Source organism: Crotalus tigris, unplaced genomic scaffold (assembly GCF_016545835.1).
Source record: "Crotalus tigris isolate CLP2741 ecotype Arizona unplaced genomic scaffold, ASM1654583v1 scf7180000017668.6805642782:7212621, whole genome shotgun sequence".
NCBI lineage: Eukaryota > Metazoa > Chordata > Lepidosauria > Squamata > Viperidae > Crotalus > Crotalus tigris.
In genome coordinates, this window is record NW_024096554.1 from 7115333 (window position 1) to 7131738 (window position 16406).

At 42.1% G+C, this 16406-nt stretch overlaps 1 protein-coding gene across 2 annotated transcripts in view; it reads right to left on the reverse strand.

Moving 5' to 3' along the window:
- Nucleotides 1–9957, reverse strand: part of MAP2K2 (mitogen-activated protein kinase kinase 2) — a 56410-nt gene extending 46453 nt beyond the window's left edge. Inside the window, exons 1-3 of one of the 2 annotated variants that reach the window (XM_039337197.1) lie at nucleotides 9940–9957; nucleotides 9513–9761; nucleotides 257–467 (exon numbers count right to left, since the gene is read on the reverse strand). In XM_039337197.1, coding sequence (XP_039193131.1) covers nucleotides 257–467; nucleotides 9513–9613 — 312 coding nt within the window. In that variant the 5' untranslated portion in view covers nucleotides 9614–9761; nucleotides 9940–9957. Of the gene's footprint in view, nucleotides 1–256; nucleotides 468–9512; nucleotides 9762–9939 lie in introns of those variants that run through there. The other variant, XM_039337199.1, reaches the window with a different exon arrangement.
- Nucleotides 9958–16406: the final 6449 nt, after the last annotated feature.

Consider the following 16406-nt stretch of genomic DNA (forward strand, 5'->3'; position numbering starts at 1 on the left):
TAACCACGGTGAGATTTAGTTAACAGCAGCAACCAGGATGGCTTTAGGACCACACCGCTTAGCCATGGAAATTCCGGTCTCAACGGCCATGTACGCAGAGGACTACCTGCGTGTTTTTCGAAAGCTCAGCTCAAAAGTTGCCGTTTGCATTGTTATCGCTTTGTAAGTTTATTGCTCTTGACGCCTTTGGCTGACTTCAGGCCCACGTTTGGAAAAATGGCTTGGCCTTTTTTCTCCCCCCCTCACCCGGTCTCACCTTCCGTGCCATAATTAGCCCTGAGGGTTTATGTTGTACTTTGGTGACCACCCCACCATTGCCAGCTCCTAGTTCCGAAATCCTCTCGAAATCGTCGTCTTTCAGTTCACCCACTTTGGCCTTCTGGGTGAGGAAAGCTTCCAACCGTTTCTTCTGCTGCTCGTCCAGCTCCAGTTCTTCCAGTTTCTTCTGGAGGTCAACCAGGTGTGCTCTAAAGGAAAAGAGGGCGAGAGCCATCAGATCCATGCAACACACTGCTGTGTGCGGCGGAGTGGAGCAGCAGGGACATTGCTATATTTGCTAATCATGCTATATTTGCTAGTCATCACCTGGCTGCCACAATTTCCCAAATTGATGTACAGGTAGTTCTTGACTTACAACCATTAAGTGGTCGTTCGAAGTTACGACAGCACCGGGAAAAAAAATGAATTAGGACCATTTTTCACACTTAACGACCGTTGCAGCATCCCCAGGGTCACACGATCAAAATGCAGATGCTTGGCAACCGACTTATGTTTATGACAGTTGAAGTGTACTGGGATCACGTGATCCCCTTTTGCAACCTTCTGACAAGCCAAGAAATAGGGAAGCCAGATTCATTTCACAACTGTGTTATTAACTTAACAACTGAATGATTCCCGGAACAACGGTGGTAAGAAAGGTCGTAAAATGGGGCAAAACTCACTTAACAACTGTCTTGCTTAGCAATGGAAATTTTAGGCTCAGTCATGGTTGTAAGTCAAGGTCTACCTGTACTGAAGACTGTAAGTATTTGCTTACCGTAAATGCTGGCGTACAAGGCGACCCGGCGTATAAGACGACCCCCGTCTTTATAGCCGGGCCGCATTCCTAGAATGTCGTCTTATACGCTGGAAACTACCAGTATTTCCGGCGTATAAGATGACTCGGCGTATAAGACGACCCCATCTTTGGCGCCGATTTCAGCGCTCGCGGAAGTCGCCTTATACGCCGGCATTTACAGTAGTTCTGTGCCAGGCTACATTCTAATATTCAGTGTTGGCTAGGAGGAATGTCTATTTTCTCCATCTAAACAAGATATTCTCCAAGCCGCCTAAACAAAATGGGGACAGAGGTTTTCAAATAGATATATTCTGCCAGTTGGTGTTATTTTTTAATTCTATTTGCTTTTTTAATGTACTGTACATTGGGGTTATTTTCCTTTTTCTTCTTGATGCTTTCAACTAGAGCAGTGGTTCTCAACCTTTCTAATGCTGCGACCCCATAATACAGTTCCCCATGTTGTGGTGACCCCCAACCACTTATACATCACCGGGTGCCAGGGGCGTGGCCAAAGAAAAGGGGAAAAAATGGCGGACAGCCTTGTTTGGCGACCCCCGTGAAATGGTCGTTCGACCCCAAATGGGGTCCCGACCCACAGGTTGAGAACCACTGAACTAAAGTGAGATTGTAAGTTTTCACAATCCCCTTCCTTCATTCTCAATGCCTCAATCTTGCCTAATTCCCCCCAGTGGATAGTAGCTTCTTCCAAATCGTCTTTTGTTCAAGATAATTTCTCACTCACACAACAATTTACTAAAGAAGCTCCTCAGCTTTTTCTCTCCCCGCTGCTCGCATGTCGTTCCAGGTCTATACTTTGCTTCCATTTAGCAACATTCTATTTGCGGATATAATTGTGAATTCCAGAACCCTACACTGGGGCATCTACAACAGTACTGATGGCAGTTTAAATTCACTGAGCTTCTAATGTAGGTTAAGCAGTACTGGAGGAAGGGTTAACATTATTATTCATTTTTAATTGTTGTGATCTGCACAATGGGTTTTCGGTTTGGTTATTTAAAAAAAACCCTGTAAATAAAGAAAGAGTCACACTTCACAGAGATACAATTGAAAACCTCAAGTCTCTGGATGTTTAACCCACCCTCCCTCCCTCAACAGAAGGTTCACAGACAAAACTTGACCAAATTTATCTCTTTAACACAGGTAAGAACAAAATCTTATATGCACAGAACATGTGGTACTGTAGTACACAGGTATCAAAAACCTCTATAGGTCTATGTTCCGGGGTTTAAATTCTTATTTTTTTCCCTCCCACGTTTTCATGTCAATGGTTATTTGAGGGGGTCTCTTGAAAGATACTTAAGCTATATTAACATGATTGTTCTCTTCAGCATAAGAATCACGGGGTTAAGCTTTATTCCTGAAAATGAAACATCTTAATATTAGACCTCTCCAAGTCTTAGGCTATAAATAATTAGGAGTTTCTCCTTTGCAATGCCCACTTTGTGGAATCATTCTTATCCTAGCTCAGTGCAAGTTTTAAATTTGCCGTAGCTGCAATTCTATGCATATTTATTCAAAATAAATCAAGCAAAATTCAGAGAGGCTTATTTTTAAGTAGGAATCCACTGAACTGACATCTTTAAAAAACATTTTTATTTTAGAAGGTGGACAGTTCATTTGGATAAAAGGAAAACATTTCTCAGGGGAAAAAAAGAAAAAATGAAATAAGCTTTTTTTAAAAAAAATAGAAAGATGAGAAGACAAGCAGTCAATTCTGTATCTTGATGGTTCCCAGATTCCAGCTCTTAAGTTACAAAAATTCCTTTCTTCCCATTTAAATATGTCCTGTTTAAAGTATTTAAGTCCATAAGTACTTTTATAAAAGACTGGAAACCTTTTACAGACTTTTTGCTGAAAACGGGCAGAAATAAACTGGTGGTTTGGGGGGTTTGCTGATTAAAAGGGATTAAATATAGGAAGAGATCTATATACTAGATCTCTATGGGTGGGAGATGATAAAAGTTTGTAACTGTTGTAATGAAGATTAGAAGTGGCTTTACGTTTTCTTTTCTTTCCTGTTTCTTTCTCTTTTACATTTTCTACTTTATAATTTGTTCTTCGTTATCTTTTAATTAGGTAAAATCTTTCAACAAAAGTGATAACCTATCTAAAGCCAGCAGTTTTTCTTGTGCATTATTTCTCCTGCTTTTCCTTTTTTTCTACAGTTCTGATTCCTCGTCCACGCATAATTCCTTACATTTCATTTGCATACCTTCAGCAAAGTTTTTAAACACTATGCTTCCTTTGATCTGAACCCCAGTGCTTAGAGCAGTTCTTTTGCTATAATATTCTCCATTACAAATATGTAGATGTAATTTCCTGATCCATTTACACAGATCTTGAAAGGACACATTATACGGTCAGCTGCCCTGCATCAAACTGCTGCTTTTGTGCGAATCTGTAGCATTTCCACCGATCTATCTCAGTTTCTTTTAAGTATTGCTGCTCCTTATTCTAAGTCCCCTCTGAGCATTTCAGAACTGCCAACTTATCATTCTTTTCTCCAAATATTACTCAACAGATGCTACTTTTTTCACTAGATCAATCTGAACAATTTAATTCCGAAGCACACATCATCTTTCCCACCAATCAGCAACTCACATATTCAACCCCCTGCCCTTCTTCTCATACTGTACCCATTTTTATGTGTGTGCTTATAACTGTTAAAGAAGCTGAGCTGATCAGATGGAAAGCATACAGCCTGGGTTCGAAGCCCGAGCGCTGTTGAACAGGATGAGCTCCCGTTCGTTGCCCCAGCCCACCTAGCAATTCAAAAGCATGCAAATGCAAGTAGATCAATAGGTACCAATTCGGTGGGAAGGTAACAGCGTGTTCGGTGCACCTCAGTATATAGCCATGCTGGCCACATGATCATGGAAAATGTCTTCGGATGACTCTGGCTCCCTCGACCAAGAAACAGAGATGACCACCATGCCCTAGAGCAGGGGTAGGCAACTTTGGCTCTTTTATGACTTGTGGACTTCAACTCCCAGAATTCCTAAGCCAGCCACGCTGAGGGGAAAGGGAGAGGTTTCCACACTGGCTCAGGAATTATGGGAGTTGAAGTCCACGAGTCATAAAAGAGCCAAGATTGCCTACCCCTGCCCTAGAGTCAGAGCACAACTGGACAGGGAGACCTTTATCTTTCACCTTTAAATCAGATCCCTATGGCCAAATCAGAGCACTGGTTTCCCATGAAATTCAATCAGCACATTTTTTAAAACAATCAACAATCTATTAAATGTCCATCCTATTTGCAGGTGATGAACCTCTGGCCTACATCGTTAGTCCCAGGTTCAAATCTCTACTCCAGCATGTATCTTACCATAAGATCACAGACCATGAGTCTCACGCTTTATTACAGATAGTCCTCAACTTACAACAGTTCGTTTAGTGACTGTTTGAAGTTACGACAGCGCTGGAAAAAATGACTAAAGATAGTTTTTCACACTTACGACCATGGCCACATTGCCACGGTCACATGATCAAAATTCGGTCGCTCATATTTATGATAGTTGCAGTGTGCCAGGAGTCTGTGATCACCTTTCGCAACTCCCTGAAAATCAAAATCAAGAGGGGAGCCAGATTCATTTAACAACTGCAGTGATTCACTTAACAACTGTGGCAAGGTAGGTTGTAAAATGGGGCAAAATTCACAACAGATATCTTGTTTAACAACAGAAATGTTAGGGTCCATTGTGGTCCTAAGTTGAGGACTATCTGTACATTGCATATTTGTAAGGTTGGGCAGATGTGACACTAAATGTGGTCAACATTACAAACAACAAACAACACTATGAAAAACAAAGGACATTTTAAGCAAGTATGCTATGCAAATCCAGTGAGTATGGCTTTCTATGCTTCAGTGTGTCACTGAGTAATTCATGGTATAAGCAGGTTATGCAAATACACCATAATTATACTTGACTGTATGGGTGTTATGTGAGACACACACACACACATTATGTTTTAAGCTCTCTGAACAGCGATTTCTATAATCAGTAAAATACTAAAATTAGTGTACACAGACATATATATTCCAAATTTTTAGCTTAGATGACATAAGATTTTTGTGATAGTGTCATGTCTACCCTCACAAACTAACTGCCCTGAGGGATAACCAATTCACAAAATGGCTGCAGCTGGTTATAGACTGGGTTAAAAACAGCACTAGAATCTGAATACACGATGGTCCTGCCCATAGTTACACATTTCCATATTCCCAACTGTTCAAAGTTGTTACAGAAATAGCACTAGAGTGCAAAGGGGGGGGGGGGAGAATGCCATTACAGTTAATAGTACCTAAACTCCTTGGAAAAGACAAGATAAAACTATGTAATAAAAATAATTGCCATTCAATTCTTTTATTATTGGCTTTAAACTACTGCTCTTCTTTCCACACAATTTCTCTACTCAATATCTCCAATTCTTCTTAATTGCTGCTCCCTGCTACATTATGCGTACTCCGTTCTTAAACATTTTATGGCACACACTTTCATATTTTCTGAATACTGATTCTCTCTCTCTCCAACATTCATTTCTAAATCATCAATAATATAGAAGATTAATAATTTTAATTAGGCGGGTCACTACCATGTTAACACAGATTATAAGAAAATCTTTGCTGTATTGAAGACCCCGCTCAGTCTTGCATCCTATGTGGTTCAGGGGGCCCAACCACACATGTTCTGGAAACTAAAAATACAGGGAGGTGGATGTTCTCTTCCATTGTCACTCCTTGGCAGCTGGTAATTATTCAAGCCTGTGAATCTTGGTATTATTTCCACTACCAAAATCAGCAGCTTTCTACCGATAATTTGGGCTTCCATGGTTTCATGTAGGCTACGGATGTCCAACCTTGGCAAATTTAAGACTTATGGACTCCTCAGCCAGCATGGTTAATTCTGGGAATTAAAGTCCATAGGTCTTAAAGTTATCAAGGTGGGATGTCCCTGGTCTAGTCACTTTTAAAAATAATCTAAATTGTTGGTTATCATTGTGATGTGATTAAAGCATATTTTAACTACATATATACATATATGTTTGTGCGTACATATAAATACCCTTCTATTTATTTATTTCAAATAATGTTCTACATAAAATTTCAGGCAGTTTCAAAGAATACCCCCTCTTTCCATCAATAAGAGGACAAATGGCTTCTGTTTGTCAACACTTTCTAGAAATGTAGAAATTTACATCTATTAATGTAAATATGAAATGCTACTGTCTTTAATAGCAGTTAGAACAATTAATCAGTGGAACAACTTGCCTCCAGAAGCTGTGAATGCTCCAACACTGGAAGCTTTTAAGAAGAGATTGGACAACCATTTGCCTGAAATGGCACAGGGCTTCCTGCCTGAGCAGGGGGTTGGACTAGAAGACCTCCAAGGTCCCTTCCGACTCTGTTGTTCTGTATTCTATTCTGTATTCATTCATTCTTTTTGCTAATTGCCCACATTTCTATATAGGCTTCATCCTTTATATGGCTAACATCTCTCATCACAATTATGCCTTTCCAGGTCATTGACAGTTGTTCCTCACCCCTATTACTAACAACACTTCAACTTATTTATGAAAACACATTTCAACACAAATCGTTCTACATGTGAAAAGTCTTGAATATCACTGCCCTGTCAGTTGAAGCTTCACGTTTTTCTTACAGACCTTTTCAGTTCCCCCTAATCATGGACCTCTTCAAGATTAAAACCTTAAGTACAAATTCTTGGGAGTATGGCCCATTGGATTAAAAAGTCAGCTTCTAAGTAAACTTGCAAAGTACTATGTTTTAAACACCCAACATTCTCCTTCTTCTGTCTCCCCAGTCATTACTTTGCCAGTTCATTCGTCGCCTTATAGTGTATCAGTACTTCAACTATAATAAATTGTTTCTCCGATTCTTGTTTTGTAATATTGTAAAATGCATTTTACACATTGCTTGAATGCCTCATTTTATCTGAGCAAAAATGGTCTGGAACAGCATTTCATTTATAAGGAGCCTGAAGAATAGCATGTCCTATAAAATATGCTGAAAGAAAATGAAAACATCTTTTAAAACTCTATGTAAGTTGTGATAGGCAGCTTTTCAGCTATTATAGAATGAACTATTGCACAATATTCAATTGTAGCAGTGAAACAAGGATCTATTCGGGCAGAGTTTTCCCAAGGTTATTTTAAGAGCAGACATACAAGCCTTTAAATTCTCCCCCCCCCCCCAGTGCTCCAACCTGATCAACAGAATGAGGTCTTACAGCCTGCTTCTGTCTTAGGTTAACATCTCTATTATCTGTCAAACATGATTGGAAGCATTCCATTCTCCAACATCTGTTCATCAGGAATTACAACTTGACTTCACCCACAACTGTGGTTGAACATACTGTAGACCAAAAGTGGTGGCAACACTGTTCTCTTTCAAGAGATGTATCAAGCAAAATCTTCTTCCTCCCTTAATTACGAACATTTGGCCAGCAAATATGAGGTGACAAAATAACCTGTTTCATTGGTTTTAAATGAATTGTTACTTGATTTTGCTGGTCTTTTCACCGGGTCTAGGCGGCCACTGCATCCTTCCTCTCTTTTCAAGTTTTTCATAGAACATAGAATAATAGGGCTAAAAGGGACCTTGGAGATCTTCTAGTCCAACCCCCAGCCTATGGCAGGAGATCCTAAACCTATAGGATAGTGGTTCTCGACCTTTTTAATGTCGTGAACCCCCAACCAGTCGTAAGTCGAGGACTACTCAACTGATCGTAAGTCGAGGACTACTCAACTGATGCAGCACCGTTTGCAGACTGGGACTTTTTGCGGGCTCAGCAGGGCAGAGACAGCCCGGGCAATTCCTATTGGCTTGTGAAAGCCAATAGAATTAGACTCTATTCAAGAGTCTATTCTGTTGGCTTTCAAAAGCCAATAGAATAAAAGGGAGTAGCACAGCTAAGGAAAAGGGGGGAAAAATGGCGGACTGTGTTGTTTGGCGACTCCCGTGAAATGGTCGTTCGACCCCAAATGGGGTCCCGACCCACAGGTTGAGAACCGCAGCTATAGGAGATGCTATTCCATTTCAGACGCAGAGGGCCCCAAATTAGATATGGTCATCAATGCTAGAAGGTAGTGGGGGGGGTTTCGTGGAATGGAGGAGATGGGGAGGAGGAGGACGATGGCTGTGGGGTCCTTGGTGCTCTCTGAGCTTGGTAGTTTTGTTGCAAGTGTTTAATGACCCAACTAAATAACATCAACAATGCCAGAGGAGAGCTGGGTTTGTGGAGTGGAGAAGTAGGACAAGGAGGAGGAGGGTGGGTGGGTGTGGGATCCTTAGTCCTCTGAGCTTGGTGGCTTTTTTTGCAGGCATTTCATGACCCAAGCTAGGTAACTATCAGAAGTGCCAGAAGAGAGCAAGGTTTGTAGAGTGGAGAAGAGGAGGAAGGAGAAGGGCTGTGGGGTCCTTGGCACTCTCTGAGCTGGGTGGCTTTCTTGCCCACGTCTCATGACCCAAACTAGGTAACATCATAAGTGTCAGTTCACTTATTATCCCATTTTGGGTCTCCTGAAATGTCGGCAAGAAAACCACCATCCTCAGAGACACCTCATTTCAACCCTGAGCTAGAAATATTCTCCTTGATTGGCATTCCGGACCATCTCAGGGCAGAAGAAGAATCTGCCTGGAAGGACTTCCTTCCTCTTTCCCATGGGGCGCATCCCAACACCCCCATCCACCCTTTCCTGGACCCTAAAGACCAATAAAGTATTCCAATATTTGAGGGGTTGCCAAAAAGGAGAAGGGAGTCAAGCTATCCTCCAAAGCAGCTGAAGGCAGGACAAGAAGCAACGGGTGGAAACTAAATCAAGGAGAGCAGCAACCTAGAACTAAGGAGGAATTTCCTGACTGAGGACAATTAACCAGTGGAACAGCTTGCCACCAGAAACTGTGGGTGTTCTAACACTGGAGGTTTTTAAGAAGAGATTGGACAGCCAATCTCCTGCCTGAGCAGGGGGTTGGACTAGAAGACCTCCAAACTCCCTGTTTGTTCTATTTTGATCCTGTCTTGTCTAATGCTAATAATTCTAATGCTAATAATTCTAATGCTAATAATTCTATTCTATTCTCCACCACCAGCAGCACCCGAGCTGCTCCACCGCCTGCGGCTCTACCTTTCTCTCGGGGCTTCGCCTTGAGGCAGCCCCCCCTCCCCGTTCGTGGATCGAGATGCTCCTCCAAAGGCCGACCGCGTCCTCCCTCCCAGCGGCTCCCCCGACCTTTCCTCGCCTCACAGCAGCTCCCCACAACTCCGAAATACCTTCCGGGAGCAAATTTTCCTCCTTTTTTTTCTCTCGCTCCCCGCCCCCCCCCCTCACAAATACCTCGCCTCCTTCGCCCGCTCCCCTCAGACCCAAACCCGGCGCCTCACTCCGACCCACGCGGGGCTCAAGCCCAACTCACTCGGAGCCGTCGCCCTCGCCGCTGCCGGTGGGGCTGGGTCCCTCGGCGATGGTGGGGGTGATGTTGAGGGCCGGCGGCACCAGTTTCCTCTTGGCCGGCATGGCGGCGGAGGCTGGGGCTCGCGTTCCGTGGCGCCTAGTGAGGGACCCGCCTCAGAAGAAGAAGCCGCAGTGGCGTCGTCATCGCCCGGCTTGGCCGCCCTACGCGAGGCCGAGGCTGCACGCGAGGCCTAAACCCCTCAGCCCGGCCCTGAGGTAAAAAAACGCGAAGAGGCGAGATGAGGAGAGGAAGGGGGCGTGGCCGAAGCGCCTGCGCGCGCCCGGCCGCGCCAGGGAGAAACTGTGGGGAGGGGAAGCCTCCTCCCACCAATTCGCCGTTTCGCCATTGGCTGGCGCTCTCGCGGCCACCCCATCCACCCACTCTCTACCTGGCGATTGGACGGCTTGCTCTGGGGGTTGAGGCGCGCGCTCGCGAGCCCTTCTCTGGATTGGCCGGGGCGCTGGGAAAAGGGGGCCGCGCGAGCCGGCCGGCCAGCGAGCGAGCGCGCGCCCGCCCAGGTGAGGAAGCCTCCCCTCGCGATTGGTCGAATCTCTTTAAAGAAGCGAGAGAAGACATCGAGTTGAGAGACGCAAGCGGGAGGGAGGGGGAGGAAAGAGGAGAAAGGAGGCAAGTCTCGCGAGACTAGACCTCGGATATTTATTTATTTTTTTTGCCCACTCCACTTGAGAGCAAGACACTCCCCCCCAATCGCCGCAAGAAAGGTTGGCGCATGCGCACTGCCAGCTGAGGGGGAAAAGGCGGGAAATTTTTTTTGGGCACGCGGGCGGCTGCTCGTCGGTTGAAGCCGAGCCTGAGGTGTGGTAACAGCTGGCTTCCCGTGCTGTGGGCAGTTTTATAGGAAATTTCAAACAAGGAACACTGCAAGAGCTTTTGTTTTTAACTCTTTCTCCACTGAGTCGTCAAAACCAGGAAGACTGAACCCATTCTTCCCTTGGCTCTCAGAGAAATGCCTCATGAGGAAATCTGAAAGTTGAGTCATGGCAACTGGTCTATTTTTTTTTTAATTTGAAACATTTGGCTGATTACTCAAGTAGCTTCTTGATTATGAGGAAATGTTCCCAGGGAAGATGCTCCTTTGCTGGGCTTCCAAGTGGGACGAGGTTGCATTCTCTCCCTTTTCTTATTCAACCTGGATGCTGAAATGGTCATGAGGAAGCTAGACCTTGAAGAATTGGGGGAAAGGTTGGTGGAAGAAACATCAATGATCTTTGATGTGCTGATGATTCAACCCTTCCCTCAGAAATCAAACATCTGATTCAGCCTGGATGCTGAAATGGTCATGAGGAAGCTAGACCTTGAAGAATTGGGGGAAAGGTTGGTGGAAGAAACATCAGTGATCTTTGATGTGCTGATGATTCAACTCTTTCCTCAGAAATCAAACATCTGATCAAGAAAATCAAAGAAGAAAGTGAGAATTTTGGTTTCTTCCTGGACGTCAAAAAGACCAAAGTCATGGCCATTGCAAGGAAAGGAAACTTCAAAATAGAAATCGGTGAAGAGAGAGAATGTGTGGAAAAATTTACTTTCCTTGCATCAAGATAGCTCAGAATGGTGAATGCAGTGTTATGTGATTGCGATTTTGTGATCTCAGGTGGCTTCCAACAAGCATAGTCAATGACTGATTCGCTTAACAATTGCAGTGATTCGCTTAACAATTGTGGCAAAAAAGGTCATAAAATTTGTCATGACTTACTTAACTGCCTTGCTTAGCAACTGAAATTCTGGCCCCAGTTGTGATTGTAAGCCGAGGACTACCTATATACTGAGTATGCTGATGACTGATGTAAATCTCCAGTCCTAGCCAGTCAAATGGTACTCTTGAAGTACTGACCAAGTGCCTGGAAATGGTGACACTCTAGATGAGGAATTGGCTCCAGCTCAACCCTTGCAAGACAGAATAACTTCGGGTTCTTGCTCCCCCCTGCCCCTTTCTGGATATGTTGATGTGTCATCTTTGATCCTCCCTGGATCTTGGAAGAGAAAGGATATGCCATATGTTCAAGTAGGCTTTAGAAAAGGCCAAAGAAAAAGAGAGATTATTGCATGTGTGTGATGGATAATTCAGAAAGTCAGAGTATCAAAAAAAAAAAATCTGACGTGACTGAATCAAAATTGGAATCGTGCAGGCAGTGTTTATTTTAGTGGCTTTATGAACACAAAAAGCTGGAGTTTGAAAAAGGGTAGAAAGTGTATTGACACATTTGAATTTTAGTGTTGAAGACTTTTGAGAATACCATGGAACAAATCAATCCAGAGGTCTCAGATGCCCAGGCTCAAATTATTGAAATCTAACTCTCTTGAAAGTCAATAATAGTGGGGAAGATGAAAAGGAAAACAAAGGAGAGAAGAACCAGCCAGAAGCTTGATGGACTTGATTATAGCAGTCCTGGGTGCACCATTGGAGAAGACCTGAAGGCCCACTTCATAGAAAAGGTTTATCGGTAGTCACTAAGAATTGACACCAACTAGATGGCACATCATTTGTACAGCAAAATTAAGTATTATTAAATGCTGTGTTACTTCTTTGTCACCCAGGCTGAAGCATCCCTGAGCAGTCTGCCACAAGAGGCAGAAAGTATAAAACCCACAGACCAACCACAAATTGATCAGTCAATGCAAGACCTTTTAAACAACAATAGTAGGAAATTGGCAGTATCTTCAATAAAAGCCTTTCTGCTAAAAACTGGGGGAAGCAGGAATCATTATTATGTTTGTTGAATGCTGAAATTAAAACAGCTGGAAATGGCCCTTTAGGCTTCTACTGTGTCTTAGAACTGGAGTATGAAATATCACCTTCCAAACCAAGACAACAAGGCATCTCTCTTTCCTTCCACCTCGCCTTTATAGTTGTCAATTTTTTTTCTCAGCACTCTTAACGGAAAAGCCACATGTCCCATCTAACCATCCTAAAACCCAGCCAGACATTCTGAGGAAAATGGCTATGTACATGTGCTAGAAGAAGATTCACACCGCAGTATTGTTCTGTTCCTTTCATTCTCACCCACTGTATTACCCTATCCATCTGCTGAGCCGCTCACATTGTTCTCCCCACATTCCCATGGCAGCCAAACACCTCTTAGTCACTTAAAAATAGAAAGAACAGAACAGATCTCTTCCAATAAAAGACAAATCAGGGTTTGCCAACAGGTTGAGTCGATGTGACACACACACATACAGGCGTTGCATTACACGTGCCTGAGTGAGAAAGAAACACATTATATAACTGAATCTTCTGGTGCATATGAACTCAGCCTGCTTTTCTATTTCTTACTTAATGTACATCCATATAAATGGATTTGTATTCATATGTTTATAGTTCTCTAAACAAAAGTGAGGATTTGCACAAGTACACCTTAGTTTAAAGCTATGCTATATTCACATTTGGGCAGTGATAAATCTGAGGCATATTTATGCACTTAGGATATATGCATGAATATTAACATCCAGCTACAAAATGTCTTGTGCAAACTATAAGTTACAACTGGTGTCTTGAAATCTAAAGTAAACAGCTTGCGAATAGCTGTTCTCAATAGAACAAAAACTTAGCTTTTATGCATCCATGCTATTTGTTTATGTAGTTTTTTGTGCAAAAGCAGACGTACTATATTTGTTTTGGAGTTAACTAAGCATGACTAGCATGGAGAACAAAAAACTGGACAATGCTTTACATTTTTATTATGCTGTGATGCATTTCTTTCTTATGTTTGTGTTTTCCTGGTATCACAGAATCAAAGACAGATTAAAACTACTTATGACCACAATTCAGCCCAAACCTTTTGTTGCTAAGACATTTGTTAAGTGAACTTTGCCCCATTTTTACGACCTTTCTTTCCACAGTAGTTAAATGAATCACTGCAGTGATCAAGTTAGTAACACAGTTGTTAAGTGAATCTGGCTTCCCCGTTGACTTTGTTAGAAGATCGCAAAAGGGGATTGTGTGACCCTGCGACACTGCGACCATCATAAATATGAGTCAGTTGCCAAGTGTCTGAACTTTAATCATGTGACCCCAGGGATGCTGCAGTGGTCATAAGTGAAAAACGGTCATACGTCACTGTTGTAACTTTGAACTGTCACTACAGGAACTGTTATAAGTCGAGGGCTACCTGTATTTAAAACAGCAAGAAATTACTTAAGAGTTAACTTATTAAACCAGTTTGCAATATAAATCAAGGGGTATTTTTTTTTTTTTACCTTTTCCCATTCTCACAATTTCTCACTGCATATTTGGAAACATACACATTCAAAAGGACTGTAGTTATGTTTTGCCAAATGACCAGAACTTGAACACTTTCAATAGTCGAAAAGGATGCACATGACCGGCCAGTTGTTCAAATCCAGGAGCAATTTAACAAGGTCTTTTTGCAAAAGACTAAAACAGCTACCCTACTAAAATAGATATGTAGGTGAAAGGTTTGTTATTGTACATCTTTGCACTGCAAACATCCCTCTAAATGAATATACAAACAAAGTAATCTACTTTGTGATATTTTAGAGCTGTGCTTCTTCAGGTTGTTCCTAGGATCCATGGGGGTATTCCCAGGACCATCCCAGGGCTCCTTAAAATCAAAATTATTTACTAAGCTATGCTGAAAAATAATACAATATTAAAATTCCATCAAATAATCATGAGAAGCCATAGCAGCAGTGAATGTGTCAGTCTTAATTTTTGATATGGTAAATGTTGTTAAATGTAATCCATATAAACAAAAGTTATAATTTAAAAAAAATAGGGGTGCTGAGAGGAAAAAAAAACTTTAAGAAAAATTGCTCTAACAATGGAAGTTTTTAAGAAGAAACTGGACAGCCATTTGTCCGAAATGGTATAGGGTTTCCTGCCTGAGCAGGGGGTTGGACTAGATGACCTCCAAGATCCCTTCCAACTTTACTACTACTATTATTATTATTATTATTATTATTATTATTATTATTATTAGATCATTACTTTAGAAATATTACGACTACTAATTGTGGCAACTCTGCAATAGTTCAGATGAAAAATCCTGACAAAAACCAGATGAGCAAAAAGTAATTGTATAAAAGGATTGTTTTAGATGTTGTTTTGGTGCTTTAGAAATAAGTAATTTTTTTTTTGCACTTTAAAAATTTGTTTATGGTTGAACTTTTCTGGAAAGCAGGAATCATGTAGCCAAAGACACAAAAGCAAGGAGCTGTTTTCTCTAGCTCAGTGGTTCTCAACCTGTGGGTCGGGACCCCATTTGGGGTCGAACGATCATTTCACGGGGGTCGCCAAACAACGCAGCCCGCCATTTTTTCCCCCCTTTTCCTTAGCTGTGCTCCTCCCTTTTATTCTATTGGCTTTTGAAAGCCAATAGAAGAGACTCTCTTGAATAGAGTCTAATTCTATTGGCTTTCCAAAGCCAATAGGAATTGTCCAGGCTGTCTTTGCCCTGCTGAGCCCGCCAAAAGTCCCATTCTGCAAACGGTGCTGCACCAGTTGAGTAGTCCTCGACTTACGACCGGTTGGGGGTCACGGTATTAAAAAGGTTGAGAACCACTGCTCTAGCTGCTGCTTCTCACATCGAAGTAAAGTCAAGCAGCTGCTGATTTCTCTCTCTAAAGTAACCTTGGAGAACAGATGAGTAAAGCACTTGTGATCAGGGTGAGGCTGAATAGGGCAAAGATTGGGGTGCAAGGGGCACTTTGACAAGTGTGCTGGCGCCGGCATCGTCTACTTATGTAATTATCTTTAGGAGTAAGGCAATGGATTGGTTATCCAAAGATAAGATTGGCTTCTTTTTATCAACACATCTACTTTCTCCTTCCTCTGTCAGGGATTACTTCAAGTACACTTAATCAGCCAAGATGTAGGCAAATCTTCGGTCAGAGCTCCTTCAGGCTCTGCCTTCAGAATCTGACAAAGTTGATATTTTTGAAGTAGGTTAGTTGTACAGCAATAGTTGGTGACCCAAGGGCAGGCAATGAGACATATCTTATCACATCTGTCCTCAAGTCTACAGATTTTCAGACTTTGCTTTCTGGGAAATTCTGGGATTTCTTAGAAGCTTATCAGCTTGAAAATAGCAGCGATGTGCATTTTGTGTATATGGAAGACACCTCTCAATGCTGAAGTACTGCATACTTTAGAGGAATATAGGTATATAGGCAACGTACATTTGAAGGATTACCTTTATTTTATGCTAGACTCTAAAGGTCATCCAACTTGGGGCTTCTATAAAGAATTCTGAACCCATTAATTTTGAAGGTCAGAATTGAACAGAGTTGACATTTTGTCCATAGAAAAACCCATTCCCGGTTAAGAAAAAAGAATTGTTTTGTTGTGTTTGCTATTAACTATTGACATCCTCGTTGATTTATTTGGTGAACCAAAAATAGATCAAAATCTTATCATCTACTGAACCCTATCTTAGCATCAGAATGATAGGCTTTTTGACCAGACAAGCCATGTGGGATGGACTTGCTAACAGTATAATTTTCAAAAGCCTGTATTCATTCCAGAAGTATATCTATAAGTCTCAAATAGAGAATTAGTGCCTGAGAAATGTATAATAAATAGGACAGTGCCCATTCTGGAAAATTCACTGTTCTTGGAAACAGGCTCTGAGACAAATACTCAAGAGTCTTTCCTCACTGGCATCAAACATGATGCAAACCTGCTCTGGCAGCCTCTTAATAATAATAATAGTAGTAGTAGTAGTAAAGTTGGAAGGGACCTTGGAGGTCATCTAGTCCAACCACCTGCTCAGGCAGGAAACCCTATACCATTTTGGAGAAATGGCTGTCCAGTCTCTTCTTAAAAATTTCCAGTGTTGGAGCATTCACAACTTCTAGAGGCAGGTTGTTCCACTGGTT